The 19,451-nt window shown below is 40.9% G+C and overlaps 1 protein-coding gene across 1 annotated transcript; it reads right to left on the reverse strand.

Annotated features, from left to right (window-relative positions):
- Window positions 1-225: 225 nt before the first annotated feature.
- LOC115812412 (ras-related protein Rab-37) lies at window positions 226-5,795 on the reverse strand. Its single transcript, XM_030774890.1, has 9 exons — window positions 5,718-5,795; window positions 2,800-2,910; window positions 1,779-1,820; window positions 1,392-1,458; window positions 1,163-1,215; window positions 944-1,009; window positions 661-717; window positions 476-552; window positions 226-331 (listed from the first exon to the last, which is right to left on the reverse strand). The coding sequence occupies exons 1-9, from the start codon at window positions 5,793-5,795 to the stop codon at window positions 226-228; spliced, it is 657 nt and encodes a 218-aa protein (XP_030630750.1).
- Window positions 5,796-19,451: the final 13,656 nt, after the last annotated feature.

Below are 19,451 nucleotides of genomic sequence, written 5' to 3' on the forward strand. Positions count from 1 at the left end.
CGCTTCTTCCCTGTGGTCTGCTGTTTCAGTTGTCTTTCAACTTGAGAGAGTGCTCTGGCCTTTTCCCCTGCTCAGATGCAATCTGCAACAGCTCTCTGTCCGTCTGTGTCACTCTTCTGTGTCATCCTCTCCTTCAGCCTTCCCTTCTACAGTTCCACCTATCTGTCCATCCGTCCATTCATTCAACCACCCATCCATCCTTCTTTCCAACTTGTGGTTTGTGTCCTATGTGAAACCACAGCAGCTGGACTGCTGTGTCTGCGTGTGGGAAGGGTGTTCAATAAGGAGTCTGGGTTCTGAGTGCTGTTGCATTGCTCGGTTCTTCAGCTCCCTGTGAGGGAAGAGAGAATTCAGAAGAGCCTATAGACACAGCAAAAGCTCTCTTCCTCAGTAACACTGACAATCAAAGTCATGATTTTACACATTATATGAACAGATGTGTTGATGTGATAGTCTATCCTAATAGTGCACTCACCTTGAGACTGTTAGAAACGCCACATCAACGTTGACTCCAGTCTTGGCACTGGTCTCCATGAAGGTAACTCCATATTCCTTAGTGAAGGTTTAAAAAAACCTCATTATGAATGGTATAAGAGGTGTGTTTCCATGGAAACATGTAGGGTTTGGAGAGAGTCATGTATGGCTGTAAGCCTTACTCACCCTGGCTAGTTTTTCTCCCTCGTCCTGTTTAACAGCCCTCCTGCTGCACATATCAGCCTACGGCCATGAATGTAAAAAAGAAAACACACAACACAGGAAATAACCAGTCAACAAAACAAAAACAACAAAACAAAACCACAGTCAGTGAGGCATTAAACAGCTTTGTTGAATAATTCTACTCAGAACATAATGAGTGTGTGTGTGTGTGTGTAGAGTGATGGTAAACATCTGTATCTTGTCTTCACTGATGTAACAAGAGACTCTCGACTGATGGTTGTCCAACCTTGTTGCCAAGCAACAGGATGACCACATCATTCTGTGCATATTCATGGATCTCAGTCAGCCACGCCTACACAAGAGAACAGGCCAATCAAAGGCCAACAAGTGGGCATTCAATGTAACATAATACTTCACAGTGAGGTCTGTTAATATTGAGATACCACTCTCTCACGGACACCGCACACACACACACAAACACACACAGAACTATTTGTCTGGTTACCCGTATGTTGTCGAAGGATGATCTACTGGTGATGTCATACAAGAGGAGCAAAGCTGTAAAAAGAGAAGGGTCCTGTGAGAGCTGTAATTCACACCAACATTTCTACTATAACATGTGTCCTACAGACTGGTATATATCTCATATAAATCCAGATAGGATCTCATTGGGATCTGTTCCAATCAGCTGTTGTGTGGTAAAAGGTGACTGAGCAGAGAAGGGAGATTCTCACCCTGAGCGTCTCTGTAATAAGCATGAGTGACACTACGAAAGCGCTCTTGTCCTGCAGTGTCCCAGATCTGAGAGAGTATGAGAGAAACACACACCAGTTCCTTCAGTCACTACAACCTACAACAGCAAACTGTCTCACTACTCTCTTCCCCCTTTCCTTTCTCCTATAATGTGGTTAACAGAGACATGACAGCCCATTACTCACCATTATCATGTTTTACTCATACTACAATGTCATGGTCAGCGTTCTTAAAATACTTACAAAACAACTGTATGATTAGAGAAGGACAGAGAGAGTCAGAGCAAGAGAGAGAGAGAGAGAGAGAGAGAGAGAGAGAGAGAGAGCACTATATTTGTTTATTTGTTGGATTTAGGCTTCACTGCTCACCTGTAATTTGACCTTCACATTATCCACCATCACTGTTTTATTCTGCCAGTATTGACATAGAATAGAAGAAAAGATTAAAAGGTACAATGAGTTTACAGTTCCTACAAAGGAAAGGCAGACCTAGATGGTGTGACCCAGCATGTAAGGGATCTTTTTTTCAGCTCCTCCAACTTTCCTCACTCAAATACCGATTTATTCAAATAAATACCACTCAGAGTTTTGTTTACAGCTGCTTGTCCTTTATTTTGTTTCTCACTCACATATCCAACACCAAAATAATCAAAATAGGAGTTCATTTAACCTAAAAGTATTCTGGGTTTTTGATGGTCGTACACTGTGCTTCACCTCCTCTCTCAGTTTCCTTTGATGTCGATTCTTATATAAGAAAACTCTAGTTTACACTGAGCCCTGAGCACAGCTCAGCTCTAACATTTATGTCAATGCCTTTTCAGAACCACATCCAATGTCCTTGGAATCTCCTAATCGGTTTCCAAAGCAACAACTTAAGCATTTCTGCCTGAGTTTGGTATCTGATGCGAAACATCCACTTCACATACATTACACTCCAACTGAAAACTAAGTGGTCAGTCAGTGACTATTAATGTACAAGCAGCAGTTTAATTTTGCAAGAGGGTATCCATTTCACGTAGCTGAATCTCAGCCTATCCATCCATATCACAGTTTATTATGACAGAAAGATTCCTGGTTGGAAGATTTACCTGTATCCAGCCAGCTGTAAGGTCATGGACAGTGACTGAAAACTCACTTCACCAATCATTTGTGTAAACAGAGGAGTCCACTGATATTCATATAGATTTTGCTCAAAATGTTAATCTTATTTCTTCTTTTGGACAACATTTACAGGCTTAAACCTAGATTTTCACAAGGCCCATTTGAAAGATTGATAAAAATGTCCTACATTCCCACATGTACTACTAACTAGACTCTGCGACCACAGTAGTCAGGGTAACTTTCCCAGAGGGGTGAAAATAGTGAAGGTAGTGACTGAAAGGTGACTCACAGTGAAGCCGATGCCCACAGTGGCAGAGAAGGAACCAGGGATGAATTTGCCCTGATCAAACTGTACCAGCAGAGATGTCTTTCCCACACCACTGTCCCCCACAAGGATAGTCTACAGAGAGAGGGAACAGAGAGTCATGGACCTAATGCTCAAAGTGTGTATACAAGCATGTGTGTGTGTGTGTGTGTGTGTGTGTGTGTGTGTGTGTGTGTGTGTGTGCGCGTGTTTGTGTGTGTGTGTTTGTGTGTGTGTGTGGGCCAGTGGAGCTTTTTGGGAAAATCTTTTGTGTGCAGAGTTAGATCTTTGTACCAGGCATGTTTTCTAAAAATGGTTTTAGAGAAACAAGAGGAAGAACAATTCCTCAGTGGGTTTAAACAGGAAGAGAAGAACATTTGTTGGGAAGAGCAGTTTCTGCTGCCAGGACTCATTAGGACTGCTAACACTCAAGTTTCTCACACCTGGAATGCGGTCTTTCAGCCAGACATGAGTTTATTTGTTCAAATCTCACTTAGACAGCTGTTTTACTTTTCAGATTTCCCCCTAACTCACTTTGCAAAATACACATAATTTGCCTGCATGATAAGATGACTCCATGACTGAGGCATAAACTTAAAAGTACGGTACTGTTTGGTCAATGAAGATAAAACAGCTGGGGGGGTGTTGATGTGGTTTCCTTGACAACAGCGAATCCTCAGGCAAACGTGGCACATCCCACACGTGACAAGATGTAATTAAGTGGAATCAGCACAGATGCTCTGGAGTTAAGTTATGGAAGAGAGGAGACAGGATATGCTATTAATAAACATACATCTATTCAAACCAGCCAGAGAATTAGAGTAGTTTTGCATTCTTCTACACATATGGGAAAATGGGATTCTCTTATAGAACAATAGTAAAATTTTAGCAAGGTCCTCAACCATAAGAGAATAAGATGTGTACTGGTAAACCTAAAGGAAAAGCTCTGAAGCCAGAGTGGAGCATTCATGTATTGATTTAATGAAATAATCTGTTACTAATTATCTATTGGAGCATGGTTTAGTTTCCCCAGGGCCAATTGTACAAATGCTGAAGGTTAAACAAAAGTAATTAACATTTTAGGTCAAAATTCTTATATTCACGCAGAGTAAGTAGCATTTTTACCACTGTCGTGTCCAGTTATGTAACGACTTTTGCTATAAACAAACATCTCTGGACACGGAGGACTGAGTGCAGCCCCTCCTCCCTGCCAAGACCTCAGGCGGATGGACTAACACTCAAACACACTCAAACACAGCCACACAGACACTTACATTAGCCAGCAACCAGCCTGAGAGAAAAAGGCCAAAGTTCTCATCTGTACGCAATATCTTCAGTTCTCTACATACACGTTTTCATGTTATTTTGCATACACGTGAAATGATATAAAGTACAAAAACCTGAGGGACAAAATGTTTCTTGAGTGCAAACGAAAATACCTTAGTCATTGTCAGTTATTAGTATGGTTTCAGTAATTGATGCTGTATGTAGTGTTTATTGTAATTGTACTCATGCATATTGTTTGAGAATAAGAGTAAGACAAATGTATCCGGTGTCACCACTGATGAAATTACCCTGATAATCTCATTATCAGGAATAGTAATCTGCAATGATTTTCAGAGTGCTAATGAAGCCATTTTGTACACAGTTGAAAAAAGTCCTTTTCTCATCTTTTCACTGACATGGAATTACCTTGTGGATCTTTTAAATTCATTGCATTGAAGCCAGGATGTTGTAACCTCTGGTGAAGATGAGTGGACGGGAATGTCTGTGTATTTTTTAAATCACAGATAAGACAAAAATACAGATCGTTGGTCTAAGTGTTTTCCTCAACAAGGAGTCAACTCTAAATAAAAATCACATAGAAACTATTATGATCTCATACCACACATGTCCTGGTGAGTGCTTATGCACGTGTGTGTGTGTGTATGTGTGTGTGTTGACTTCACTGTTCCTCTGACAGAATGTTCAATTCCAATTAACACACCCACGCTTCCTACTTCACAGTCAAAGCTTGTTAACAGTTTTCAGACATACAAGTTTGCAAGCTTGACTTAGAGCAAAAAATCAAACACGTTTGAACACAAGACATTCAGTAGACTTAGATTACATAGATTTTTAAATCCAAATGCCTTTGCCTATTAGTTCACGCTAAGATTGATGGCAAACTTTCACACTTCACAAAGTCTGCTGTGCTGAAATAAAATATTATTTTTATGTGTGTAACACCCTATGTATGACAGACAATGTTTTGCATGTGAATATCAGGTTCTGACATGTTTAAGTATAACTGTAATTACACTCATTCTTCCAACATATAGAATACAGTAACGATTATGACGTCAAATCAATTCAGTATTCATCCTCAGATCATTGCAGGCCTGTTATTGGATGCTGATCACAGACATATGTTTTTGTCAGTTGGTGTTGAGGTTCTGTTCCTTATTCCACACGGTGCACAATGACAAATGAGATCAGATGTCCTTCTTCTCAAGGATCTTAAAGGAAATAGGGCATTACGGACCAGTGACGAAATACAATAAAATTAAAATTGCCCGATGAGAAGCCTACATGTTCGTAGAATGCAAGCTAACTTGCCTGTATTGATCTAATACCGTAAAAGTCGGACGTCACTTTAATTACTTACGGAAGTGCAACCGCTCCTTTACCTTAAGCTACGTCTCTACCTGCAATACATACCACACACTTGTGGCTCAAGAGGAAGACTCATCAGTACGGTCGTTAGTATTACTGACGTAAACCTTGTGTCCATGCCCTTATGAGATCTCTTCACGCTTTTGCACATCTTGAAACATTACATCAAACATTTATATCTCCCAGAGCTAATCTCGGTGTGATATTACAACAATTTGTAATGACACCGTGTATAAATTCATAATTACCTTGTGGAGTAATTCTTCATCGTAAAAGACAGTGGACGCAGCATCTGCCTGAACGTTTTCTGTGTCCGTTGCTTCCATTGCCGCTAATCATAAGCGCTCACTTACAGGGGCGGTGTGATGCTTCTCTCCATTCGCCCAGTGCAGTTACGACGTACAATTGTACCATGAAGCGATATGACGACTGGAAACGTCAGACCTACGTTAAAACCCCATGAATATACGGTTTTGCAAGTCACAGACATTTTTATTATTGTTTATATTCTGTTCGTGTGACGACTTTGTCCAGCTGAGAGATGGGAGGTTCGGAAAGCTGTTAACAATGTGTCTACATAGGCAATGTAACTATAAAGACAATGACATGTTGGGATATTTCATAAAAGCTTGCGTTAATCTTCCTTCCTCTCATGTTTCTTTTGGCTCCAAGAAATGTCTATTACAACTACTACATATTTACCATTAGACGTAACGTTGCTTTATGGGTAATAATCCTTAACGTCTATTAAAATTTACCCTGTAGATTTTACCCACTGACGGGGAACTGACCGAATTTCAGTATTTATCGTTTGTATTTAGTAGAGGGTTAATCCAATCAAGATGTCATAAATATTGTGCTAAATTACAATCAATGTTTTGGTATTTATACTCAAAGAGGTCTCACAGACAGACAGACAAACACAAACGCACACACACACACACACACACACACACACAACCAACCAACAAACAAAAACATAACATATCCAAAAAGTGTGCTACTAGTGCACTGTGTGAGTACAGTGAAAGCAGACGACTAATCTCCGACCCAAGGGTGAGGGGTGGTGGTGTAGGGGTGGAGGGGATGAAGATTCCATGTCCCATATGCTTGTATCCAAGTTCACACTGCAGTTGAACCATCTCTGTGAGGACATATTGATCAATTGTACTTTCTGATATGTTATAGACTATGACTGTGACATTATTGGAATATTTATTTAGTGAATGATGGTTAGGGAGAGGACCAGCAGAGGGCAATGTATAAGTGACTAATCTGAAACAACACATCTTTCTTTCTTTCTTTTTTTTTTCTTTCTTTTTGATTAGTGGAATTCTTGTAATTAAACATAAACCCTCCCTGTCACATGTTAAACATTCACCCACATCCCACATCAGAAGGGAGAGGGAACTGAATACATGAGGAATTCAAGGCATCCAAGGTCGAGACCTGTGAAGTCCAATCTTAGGCAGTTAATTATCGGTACAGGCTTAATTCTATGTTCATATTGCTCAGGTTGCTAAGATAAAACCATTCCTTTCATTAAGCTGGAGGGCAACCCAACATGTAGACATACTAAGCATGACGTAATTGCCAATTTTCATGGGCTCTGAACCCCTTTAAGGCAGTTCTTTTTAGTTTTAAGGAATTTAAGCGCAAATCTGGAGGTGATTTTGTGGGTTTAAAATAATCAGCCAGTGAGATTGATATCTTTAAAGAAGCCTTAGTAAAATAGGCAGCAGGAATCCAGAGAGAGAGAGAGAGAGAGATGCTCCACTCCATTTAGACCTTTAATGTATAGCATTTAGCAGTGTAGTCCACATTGCACTTCAGCATTCCTAAGTTAAAGTTGCTTGTGGGAAGAAGAAATGTACATTTACATCACATGCTTAACACAAAGGCAACCTGAAAATCTGGGACAGAGGGAAAACTGAATCCTTCGGCTCTCTACCCAGCAGCCCTGCTAGAGTGATTACTGAATCTGTTTTCTGAAGAGCTATTGTTCCAACACTGTGCAGTTCCTTCCTCTCCCAGCACATATGTAAATGGACAGTGTGCTAAAACAGGAAAAAACAGTCAACATTGATGCGGTGCACATAAATATTGTTCGAAAAATACAGGCTGTCATATTTTATATCATAAAAACCTTAATGATTGTAGATCAATAGAATAGTCCCTGTATGTTTTTGGCATTTCAGATTTTACCATAATGTGCTCTATGGTTACCAATAACCAGTTGACTATAGCATGGTCATCCCCCTGATGTTCTGCTGGTTGTGATATAACATGGCAAATCTGTCCATGCTAGATAAACTCTGAGAGTGTTTAATCTAGTGCCGCACCGTAAACTAGCAGGCCATAGAACAAAATCATTTCTATAGTGGTACTTTTTTTGTAACAATGGACACATCTCATCGTGTTGGAGGCCATCAAGCCTTCATCAGAACTAGAATACTGACAGTGTTTTGTGAACGCTCGGGAATTTGTTTTCACATGGCTGGTCGAGGAGGGTGGTTTAGGATCTAAAGGGGATGATTACCAACCTATCATGGCATCCCCAGAAAGCAGCACGCTATAAAAGGTTTACAGACTATTTACAGAAACTGCAGGGAACGATGAACCAAAATATGAGATTCTCAACACGTGATAGGCAGTCTTTCCTGAAATTCTGATAGATACAAATATTACTCTAAACAGTGTAATTACTGTAGTGATTAAAACTGTCTAAAACAAGGTCCATAGTTTTGTAACATTCACTATTTGCAGCAAACCTGGAAAAAAGATCCGTGGTTTGTGTGTGGATAAGCTGTATGTACAACTTTCAAACAGAAATGTTATACAGGAATAACTGAATGTTATTATGTATCAACAAAATAAAATGATGTAATATCTCATTGGACTTTACCACTTCTTTATAATAAGGGGCATAACATTTCCATATGCAGTAAAATAAATTGAATAAATGAGGACTGGACTAAAAGAAGGGATTGTTCCATTAGAAACAAAGGACAAAAGTGCTTAGTACCCACATCATGACATTCCACTTGCTTTTGTCTCACTGATCTGATTCCTGTCTGGGATCACTTTCAGCACTGCAACCAGGCTCTTGGAAGCTGCATTCCTCTGGATCTATCCACCTTTACTGTGCTTCTGATTAAAGTTTTTAGGAAGCTGAGGTAATAGCACCAAGATTCTCACCCACCCAATGCACAGCTGATATTTTGTCATTGGTTTGTCTGCCACTGCTTCAGGAGTGCAGCATAGCTGGTAAGTCCACTCCTTCACATTTTTGCAGCTAAATACAGTTACACATATAATTGTATTTAAATATCCTTAAACATCTTGAGTTGGGGGGGGGGGGGGGGGTGTTTTAGTTTTTGATTTTTGAAGAGATAGCACTCTTAGCCGTGGGTCCTTCTCTGTACGGTGATTGGCTGGCTAAGCTAATGTTCACGTTAGAAAAATGGCTCGCACAGCATATTCAAAACCGTTAAAACACAGGCCGCGGTGTCACCTGTATGGCCATATGTGCGATGTTTCATTGGTTAGTCTTATATCTGACTTACATCTTGAGCAGAAACCAGCACTGACAGATTAGTTAAAAGTTTTCGTTTAGGCTTTCTTCCACAATGCTTCGACAAGATCCTGTCTTTTGCATTTGTAGTCGCTACAGAGTGAGGCAAAAAAAGAATGAAATTAAATTATATGAAAAACTGTAGTAATTCACAATATCTGTAATTATCCTTAGCTTTCCAAAAGTCCTCTCGCAGAACAACACCATCTTAAAGTAAAAAAAAAAAAAGTTAAAGTTAAAAATTAAAGTTACGTAAAGTTAAAAATTAAAGTTAGGTAGACTCAACAGGTAAATGACAGATAGGCTACTGCAAAATCATTGCAAGAAAAAAACCTTTTTTTTTTTTTGGTTTTTAAATTTTACTGAGAGTGTAAACATGTATGTCTTTGACAATGACACAGCTAATAACATGAAGGCACTCTTTTATTCGGACAACATCCCTTAAGCAATTAGATGTGAAGAACAATAGACTACAGTGGACACAGTAACTTAATAGCTTGGGCTGCATGCTACGCGACCGCTCTAGTGGGGTAACGTATGTGGTGGAACAGCAGGAACTGGTTAGGTCTCCCAACGCAGGGACAGGGTTGGGTCTCTAGGACTAGGTCATGTGAGCCCATGAGCAACGAGGACAAGTACAACCTCCTTGTAGATGTACAACGGGAAGTATTACTGCAGTGCTAATACGGCAGACTCTGTAATCTAAGCGTAGTCTTGGATAGTATTTTGGACCAAAGCCACATTTTACGGTGAAACACAGTGAGTGACGAAATGCAGGGAAATAGCGCTGTATAAATTTTACCCATCGTATGTCCGGAGAGAGCGGTTTCTTTTACAGTATGGTAAGTTCCTGTATGGTATTGTATGTGGTCTCTGTAGCCTGTTTAGGAAGCTGTTGGACGGGCAAGGATGTTTTTAAATAGAATAAAGTAAACTGTTCAGCGACTTTAATTTGTGAGAGGTATGAGTTGACTTTTGCGTTTCTTGCATTTGTATTTCTTGTTTTTGCGTTTGTAACTTTTTACGTAGTAAAATCGATATATTGTTTACATTTTAAAATGCTGTTCAGGGACCTACTTACGCATGCCTCACTGATATGTTCACCAATATACGTTTCAGTCGATCAGTTTGCGTCAAACTGAATAGTTTGAAAAATACTGTACTGGAACACAGATACAGTTCTCCATATAACTCCGTTAAAAAGGTCAGACTTTTCAGGCGAAACACTCACCATTTTGTGAGTAGAAAGAATGGGATTGATTGACTTGAAATGTGAACTACTCCAGTAACGATGAACATGCTTCCTCATTCTAAAATCTTGAGGAGGAATGTTCTATAATTCCTGATCCCAGCCTGGCAGTTTACCTTCGACGATACAGCGAAGTAATTACATCGTAAAACTTTGCATAATGGAGGAGATATTTTGTCCCAAGTTTTATTAACCATCTGGCTGTGATTCAACTATTTTTAAACAATCGAGATATTTTGCGAACCAAGTTTCATTGAGAAGGATGGCCTCTAGACGGGTTCTAGGATGAATGCAGTCTGTCATGTGGCTTGAGGGTCTTTTGGACAGAGGAGGAAATGAATTTGTGGTGCAGGCTGATACAATGTGGTCTAGCTGGTTCAACTCTGTCATCCAGGATCCTGAAATTACCATTAGAGAAGTGACAGCTCCGAGTCAAACAATAACTATGTGACCCAGCAGCATTGTTGCAACATAACTTTAAGTTTGTTTAACGACGCTAGTGTTTGTTATTAGTTAGAGTACACAAAAAGTTTGTAATGACCCGCCGATGATCATAACTGCTTTCTCTACTCATCTATTTATCTAAAGAGCAGTGAACGTTTCCTTGTTTGGTAACTGTTGCGTGCTTACTTATCTTCGTCCTCTATAGTTGACGCTGAATATGTTGTAGCATTACATTTCAAAATACAGTAAGTAAATATAGAATCCGTTGAGACAAACGCTGGCCCTGTGCCATTGGCTGAATTTTCAGTATTCACAGACTGGTACAGACGCAACACAGATAGATACAAGTAATGAAAAATGACCAGTGCTGCTCTATTGGACTATTTTACTTGCGAAAAATGTGCTGGAGAAGGACAGGGAAAATTAAATAGAATCCAGGGGAAAAAAAGAGTGATAAGGAATGTATTTACTCATTTATTTTATACATAGTGCCATGATTCTGTCAGTTTCCTTTTGACAGATTTTTTTTCTCTGTTATGCATCTTATTGTGTAGCAAATGTGAGGGCAGATATTTCAGCATCAAGAATAAGAGACTGATGCTGTGGTTCAGATGAGAAATGTATGACTTCTAGCGGTGTTTTGAAGAGACGTATAATTTGAACTTTCTGTGAGTTCACAAGCTTGACAGCCACCTGTCATAAAGCTGATTTACATAGTTACAGGATATTCATCAGGATATTATGATATTGTAAAGCAGGGGGGATGATTGTGGAAATGTTTGAATAAATGGAGTATTTGAAACTTCAAAAGCCATCAACAGTGTGTCCTAATTTTCATATAGGACGCAGGTTTCTTAGAGGACACGGTTTTCTAAATCCACCTGCAACTGAAAATCCACAGCTAAACTGACTGTGTTTGGGTTTAGAGGAAGTAGGCCATAGAACACTCTCTCTCATTTTCTGTGCATAATAAAATGAGTTTAGCTTTGCTCTGATATCAGGAGCCTTATAGAAGACTTTGACCTTCATGCTTTCTCTTTGTCTACTGTTGAAAGAGTTTTTCTAGTGGATAGGGAAGATATAAATGCATGTTTCAAAGTTCTAGGCTTAGTCTACACTACCCCACCTCACAGTGTGTATATGTTTGTGTGTGTCTACATGTGTCCACATGCACATATTTGCGTCTTTGAGTACATTATGATTCTTTCCCATTCTTTGCAAGTCGATTGAAGTAGAGGTTTTCATAACTGGTCTTTCTTTAGTGCGCCTTGCCTTCGGCAAACTTCAGAACCAGACACAACTGCATTTAATAGAACAAAGTACAGTCACAACGTCCGAGCGGTTAGAGACATCAAGTTTCCTATCTAAGGGAAGATAGATTACATTTTTGTCATCCCTCCAATTTTAGAACATGCTGCCTCCTTGTGCAATTTTTCTTTTTTCTGCCGAAACAACTGGTACCTGATATCCCCTGTGAGAAATTGAAAACTGTCTGTGGATCAGTATTCAACCACCTCAATGACTGCACTGCTGTCACTGGAGTCAGTCAAATGAAACAGCAATTAAACTGATGTTAAATGGTAAGAAAATGACATGGATATTTGATAAGAAATTGTATTAAAATAATATGAGAGTGAATTGAGAGTCAAGTGCTGAATAGGCCCAAGACATAGAATAGATAGAATAGTTGGGTAAAAATAAGAGTCGGATGGAAGTCTCTTCATCTACTGTTTCTCATTCTCTCTCTTTCTCTCTCTCACTCAGGTGAGATATGGTACCCGAGTGTGAGAAACAGGACAGGAACATGATGTTAAATCACTCTGTTCTTTTTCAAAATAGCTGGTCTCTCCAGGGACTACTCTCATGATTGCATCTGACTAAACGTTGTGTAATAACGGTGGCGTGCGCTGTGACTGACGGCCGAGGTATTTTAATTTCAGTCCCAGTCGGCGTCTCTCTGGGGTCTGATGGCCTCCCTCTTGCCCCTAGCCACTCTGTGGAACATGTGAGAGACAATAATAGGTCGTTCAGCAGATCGAGATTCCTTCTGTACCTGTGCCCGTATGACAGAAACAAGGATATTTTCACAGTTGAGGGTGCAATGCTGTTAATTAAAAACTTCAAAAGACGTTGCCACAGTACAAGCAGAAAACAGTAGCTGTAAATGATGACTGTGACTAATCTTGTAGAGGATGTAAGCTTTTCGTGATGGACTGATTGCTATGACCTCATCATAGTTAGCCAGAGCACACTTTTGGGTCTGTGTTTGAAATGTTTCTCTGTTATATTATCTAGTTAACCGGTGTAAAATACTCAAATGATGTCCCTAACTTGTCACAGGATTTTTCTACCTTGAGTATTTTACCTTGAGTATAACAGCAAAACCATCAGCATCTATGGCTCTAATGTACAGCATACATTGCAAACTCTTTGCATTGCCAACTGCCCTATCAGAAGCTCAACTGTTCTCACTCATGCTGACTTCTTTCATTAATAGTAATGAGAAGACACAAATAATAAGAACTCTTAATGTGCTTTACAGACCTTTATCCCAGGACTTATCTTGCATTTATTTAATTAACCACGTTTTATAATACACAAAACATGAGTTCATGCATGTAATCATTACATAATCATCCAGTCATATGAAGTCTCGTGTGTTAATCTTTGTGTGTGTGTGTGTGTGTGTGTGTGTGTGTCTGTGTGTGTGTGTGTGTCTGTGTCTGTGTGTGTGTGTGTGTCTGTGTGTGTGTGTGTGTGTGTGTGTCTGTGTGTGTGTGTGTGTGTCTGTGTGTGTGTCTGTGTCTGTGTGTGTGTGTGTGTGTGTGTGTGTCTGTGTGTGTGTGTGTGTGTGTGTGTGTGTGTGTCTGTGTTGGTGCAGAGTTTTTTTTGGCACGTCGTGGTTGGATTGTGGTGAATGTGGGTCGAGAGTTTTTTGCCACGTTGTGGGCGGATTGTGGCCAGTCTGTGTCTGTGTATTATTGGCCGATAAGCAGCTCTGGAGGAGGATAACTGTGTGGTAATTAGTCTGGAAAGTGTTTCTACTGGTGTTGCAGTCTTGGGTGGATATACTGTAATGTGGTGTAGATGGGTGGGCTTCCTACTGTGGCGTGTTTCATGCCACCCAGTCTAATCTCTCTTTAATCTCCCTGTTTTTCTCTTTTCTCCCATGGTCCCTTTCCCCAGGACGAGGGTGACTGGTAACCGTAGTGCCTCATGTTCATTTAGCGTGAAGGCGTTCTCAGAATGATACAGTGCCATGTGTTCTCAGCAGAGAAAGACTGGTTTGCTCAGTTCCAGCCACATCTGTCATGTGTTCTTCATTTCCCTCACTTTGTCAGAGGTGACACTACTGAGTCAGGTCCTCCTCCGTGTTGTATGTTCAGAGAACGTTTTACTGGTGACTAATGGATCAGAATATGGTAATGTTAAGATGTGGCACACACCAAGCATTCTGCCTTGATGAAATGGCCCTAAATCTGCCAAATATATGTATTGGTTTAGAGGGAAGCACTTCCCAATATTTCTGATGTAAGCACCATTACAGCTTTGTTCTCATATACTGTATTCCTATCTGTCACTCTGTCTGTCTGTCTGTATATCTGAATGTATGTCTGTCTGTCTATTCTCTCTTTCTCTCTCCCTCTCTCTCTCTCTCTCTCTCTCTGTATCTCTCTCTCTCTAGTTCATCTTGTAGAGGATGAAGGCTATATAAAGGTATATATATACATATGTGTGAGTGTGTATATAGTACTATAAATCGCTCCTTCTGTTCATTGCTCCCACAAATTTCTCATTTCTCTCCTGGTACGGTGGAGTTTTGAGTTTTTAGTAAAGACAAAGAGGAAATGAATGAGGTTTGGCCTGAGTAAGCTTAAAGCTTGGAAAGCAGACAGGAAAACAAGGTTTTGGATACCGTCTGTGGAAACCTGAAGCCCCCTGATCCCCCTCTGTGTTTGAAGGCCAGCACTATTGCAGCTGCTTCAGCCCAGTGCCATCCACTGTACACTTCCTGTTCTCCACCAGCCGTTCCATAAACAATTACTCTCTTTAATACCCAGGCTTGGCCGAAACTGGCGTGTCTGTGTGCATCTGAGTAAGCGTGTGTGTGTTTGTGTTTGTGTGTGTGTGTGTGTGTGTGTGTGTGTGTATATGTTTGTGTGTATCATCGTACTATGATTGATGCATGATTACATAATTTCCTCTCGAGGGCCTTGAAGATTGTTTTTGTTCAGAGGGGTGTGTCTCACTCTAAGGCCCTTAGTGGAGTTTATAGTCATGAGACTGTGTGCCAGACACATGGTTTAGGCAGTCCGTTAAGCTAACATGCCAGTACAATTCATAATGGTACCGTTTTACTGAAGTCGTGGAACGAAGGTTATTTCCTATTTACATGTTGTTGTAAATAAAGAAATGGCTTATTTACACAGAAAGCTTGGAAAAGTTAAAAAAGTCAAAAGTCAGTTAAATTTAGACTACAGACTTACATCTAACCATCAACAGCCCAATTCAGTTTACATTTCCCATGTATACAGACACCAGATACAGAAAAACCTTTGTAATCAGTGATTGTAATTGGAGCGTCATCAGTAATTAAGTTTGATAATAGTTTGCTGGCCAACCCTCATAAATCAGATGAGTCCTTGACCTAGAATGCAATAATTAGATGTCCGTGTGTCCTGTCCTTGCCCTCTCCTCATTAATATTCATGAATATTTAGATTACTGGGCTGTCAGTCAAATCCCAGAGTTTTTTGGGGGGTGGGCTTTGATCGCAGCGGTTTTCTGGAGTCTCACTGTGTGTATAGTGTTTTGGTCCCGCCCCCCTCTGTGTCCTCCTGCTTGATCTCAGGCGGTCACAGCCATGCTCAGTGCACCAGCAGCAGGAAGCAGCAGATCCTCACTGAGCCATGTATCCGAGTCACCGTACCCTACAGAGCCCCAAGGACGGAGACTACTGCCCCTTACAGAGCTCTTATGACAGAGACTACTGCCCCTTACAGAACACTAAAGACTGACACAGAAACTATTGCCCCTCACAGAGCTCTTATGACCGAGGCTACTGCCCCTTACAGAGCTCTTATGACAGAGACTACCGCCCCTTACAGAACACTAAAGACTGACACAGAAACTATTGCCCCTCACAGAGCTCTTATGACCGAGGCTACTGCCCCTTACAGAGCTCTAATGACTAAGACAGAGACTACTGCCCCTTACAGAGAACTAATGACAGAGACAGAGACTACTGTCCCTCACAGAGCTCTAATGACAGAGACTACTGCCCCTTACAGAGCTCTAATGACAGGGACTACTGCCCCTTACAGAGCTCTAATGACAGGGACTACTGGCCCTTACAGGGCCTTTATGACTGTGACTGAGACTACTGCCCCTTACAGAGCTCTAATGACTGAGACAGAGACTACTGCCCCTTACAGAGAACTAATGACAGAGACAGAGACTACTGCCCCTTACAGAGCTCTAATGACAGAGATTACTGCCCCTCACAGAGCCCTTGTGACTGTGACAGAGACTACTGCCCCTTACAGAGCTCTGATGACAGAGATTACTGCCCCTCACAGAGCCCTTGTGACTGTGACAGAGACTACTGCCCCTTACAGAGCTCTGATGACAGAGACAGAGACTACTGCCCCTTACAGAGCTCTAATGACAGAGATTACTGCCTCCCACAGAGCTCTGATGACTGAGATTACTTCCTCTTACAGAGCTCTAATGACTGAGACTACTGCCCCTTACAGAGCTCTAATGACTGAGACTACTGCCCCTTACAGAGCTCTAATGACTGAGACTACTGCCCCTTACAGAGCTCTAATGACTGAGACTACTGCCCCTTACAGAGCTCTAATGACTGAGACTACTGCCTCTTACAGAGCTCTAATGACTGAGACTACTGCCCCTTACAGAGCTCTGATGACTGAGACTACTGCCCCTTACAGAGCCCTTGTGACTGAGACGAAGAATAAAGACTACAGCCCCTTTTCATTCTGGACGATGCCTTACTCTGTACTCAGGACAGGAGAGAAGGTTTTATTATCTCCTCCCTTTGCTCTTATCTTCCCATACTTTGTTTATAGCAGAGACGTAACAGCAATCATCTGACAGTGTGTTTGTGTTGTGACTTTGTGTAGTAAGTTACAGATAAGTTGTGTTGTAGTGGGACAAAGCTTCTAATCTATATGGGTTACATTATAATATTGTAACATACTGTCATAAGAGCTTTACTGTAACATAACAGCTTTACTAAAAACTGTCTAATAGTGGTTCTGCATTAGCTGTATGCTGAAGATAGCAGTACATCGGCCACAGATGGCAGTATTTCTCAGGTCTGTGTCCTGGCTGCGTGATACAGGGCCAGTGCAGTAAGGCTGTAGGAAAATGCCTGTGGTTTGTCTCAACAGGTTCTGTGCTAACTGGTCATTTGGCATGTCTATAATGCTTGGTTGACGTGTGTTAGTGTCATTATCATTAAAAGCAGAGCCAGCCATAATATGTTAAGCTTATTTTCTTTCATTTTCTGCTTTGTCATCTTCTACTCTACCATTGTCTTTCTTTCTTTCTTTCTTTCTTTTTAATGTGAATATGATTAAAGTATTGTCCAGGCTCTTTCACCTGCCTGTGGAGTGTTTATGAGTTTTTGTCTGTTTTGGACCAAGCCCAACCTTATTCAGTTTCAAAGAGTGTGAATGTACGTATATTACTGTTGGAGTCCTGAGATTACATGCTGCTGACGCATCTACAGCTGCTTTGCACTCCTCAGTATTCAGCAGAAAAATGAGTTGTCATCATTTTGTCTGGGCACTCTAAAGACTTTCTGCCAATTTCCAGGAAAGAGCTTATCTGGAAAATATTACAAATTATGTATGAGTAGTTTTTGTGGTGTTAATTTTCAGTGCTGACAAAAATGTGCAGATACCAGTGGTACCAAAGGATATGAAACTTGTTCTATGCACTTCTTTTTAAGCTGCCTTGAGTCTAAATAGTCATGGATTTGGACTTCCAACTGTAATGTTACACACAGTTAAAACAAGTTGTTTATTTGTGTGGAAAGTTTTAATGGCCGAGCGTGGGGGATGAGTAATCAATGCTGAGAATGTTCTAGATGAGTCTATGGTCTGAGGTTTGTTTAGCCGGAGTGTCTGGTGGGAGTGTGTGTTTTAGTTTTTAGTTTAGACACAGTGTCCAGTGGGAGTGATATCCTGGTACACTGGACACAGATGTCCTGCTTATGGAAGTATAACAACTCATTAGCCAAACTGGCACAGTGAGCTGGCAGCTCTCTCTCTCTCTCTCTCTCTCTCCCCCTCTCTTTCTCTGTCTCTCTCTCTCTCTCTCTCTCTCTCTTTCTCTCCCTCTCTCTCTCTGTCTCTCTCCCTCTCTCTCTCTGTCTCTCTCTCTCTATGTTCTGCACTGAGAACCAGGGAAATATAGATGTGCCTGGATGAGCAGAAAAACACTAAGGAGTCTCTGAGGCAGCGTGAAAGTTAGCACATAAAAAATTAGAAGACGTTTTAGAAGAACATAGAAGTTTTAACATCATGCATGGAGTACAGTGCACTTACGTTTTAAAAGAAGATGCATGCGTGTGTATGCATGTCACATGGTACACAGCTTTTCTCTTTTTTTTTCTGGTATGTATGACCTTGTGCCTCCACTGTGCTGCTGCTGTCGTCCTGCAGAGATGGACCTTCAGAACTGCTCTGCCTCAAGACTAAATTAACACGAGGCACTGTAGGCACTGTGACCCATTTACATGAGAGGAAAAGAGAGAGAGAGAGAGAGAGAGAGAGAGATAGAGAGAGAGAGAGAGAAAGAGAGAACGAGAGTGAGAGAGAGAGAGAGAGAGAGAGAGAGAGAGGGCTATAGCCTACTTACTTCACCCTACTTACTTTAAACTGGATTAGTTGCTTCCATGCAGTCATTCAGACTTTTGCATTTGTGTTTGTGTCAGTTGTGTCTATCTATCTATCTATCTATCTATCTATCTATCTATCTATCTATCTATCTATCTATCTATCTATCTATCTATCTATCTATCTATCTATCTATCTATCTATGTTGAGAGAGAGAGAGAGAGAGAGAATGAGAGTGACAGAATTAGATAGGTAGGTAAGTAGGTAGGTAGAGAGCATCCCTGCATACAGAATATTATGTGCATCTACTCTGATGTGTTTTAGTTTGTTTTGAACCAGAGAGTGAAGGAAAGATGCAAAGCCTGGGGTCAGCTTTAAAGAGACAGTCAGTATCTCTGTAAACACTATCTATAAATATGTCACATAGAGTAGATAAGAAAAGGGCAGAGAAAAGGAAAAGAGAAGGCACCAGAGAGGGAGAGCACATGACTGTGAGAGAGTGCGGGTCAGCTGACAGTGAAAGGAGGACGGGAAAAAGAGGGGGAGGGAAAAAAAAGAAAGAAGGGGATGGGAGGGGAGAGTTATGGATGGGGATCCATTCATGATTGGCTGTGGGCTTCAGAGTGAACTAAATTTTCACATGCAACACAGGAATAACTGCCCTTCTCAGAGAGATAGAGAGAGAGTGTGTTTGTGTGTGAGTGTGTGTGTGTGTGTGTGAGAGAGAGAGAGAGGAAGAGAGAGAAGAAATGTGGAAACAGTGGAAGAACTGGTGCTGTAAGACTGGAATTAAATAGAATCTTCCCACACCAGAGGAGGCAGCTATGCATTCAGCACGGGGTATGTGA

Source organism: Chanos chanos, chromosome 5, assembly GCF_902362185.1.
Source record: "Chanos chanos chromosome 5, fChaCha1.1, whole genome shotgun sequence".
NCBI lineage: Eukaryota > Metazoa > Chordata > Actinopteri > Gonorynchiformes > Chanidae > Chanos > Chanos chanos.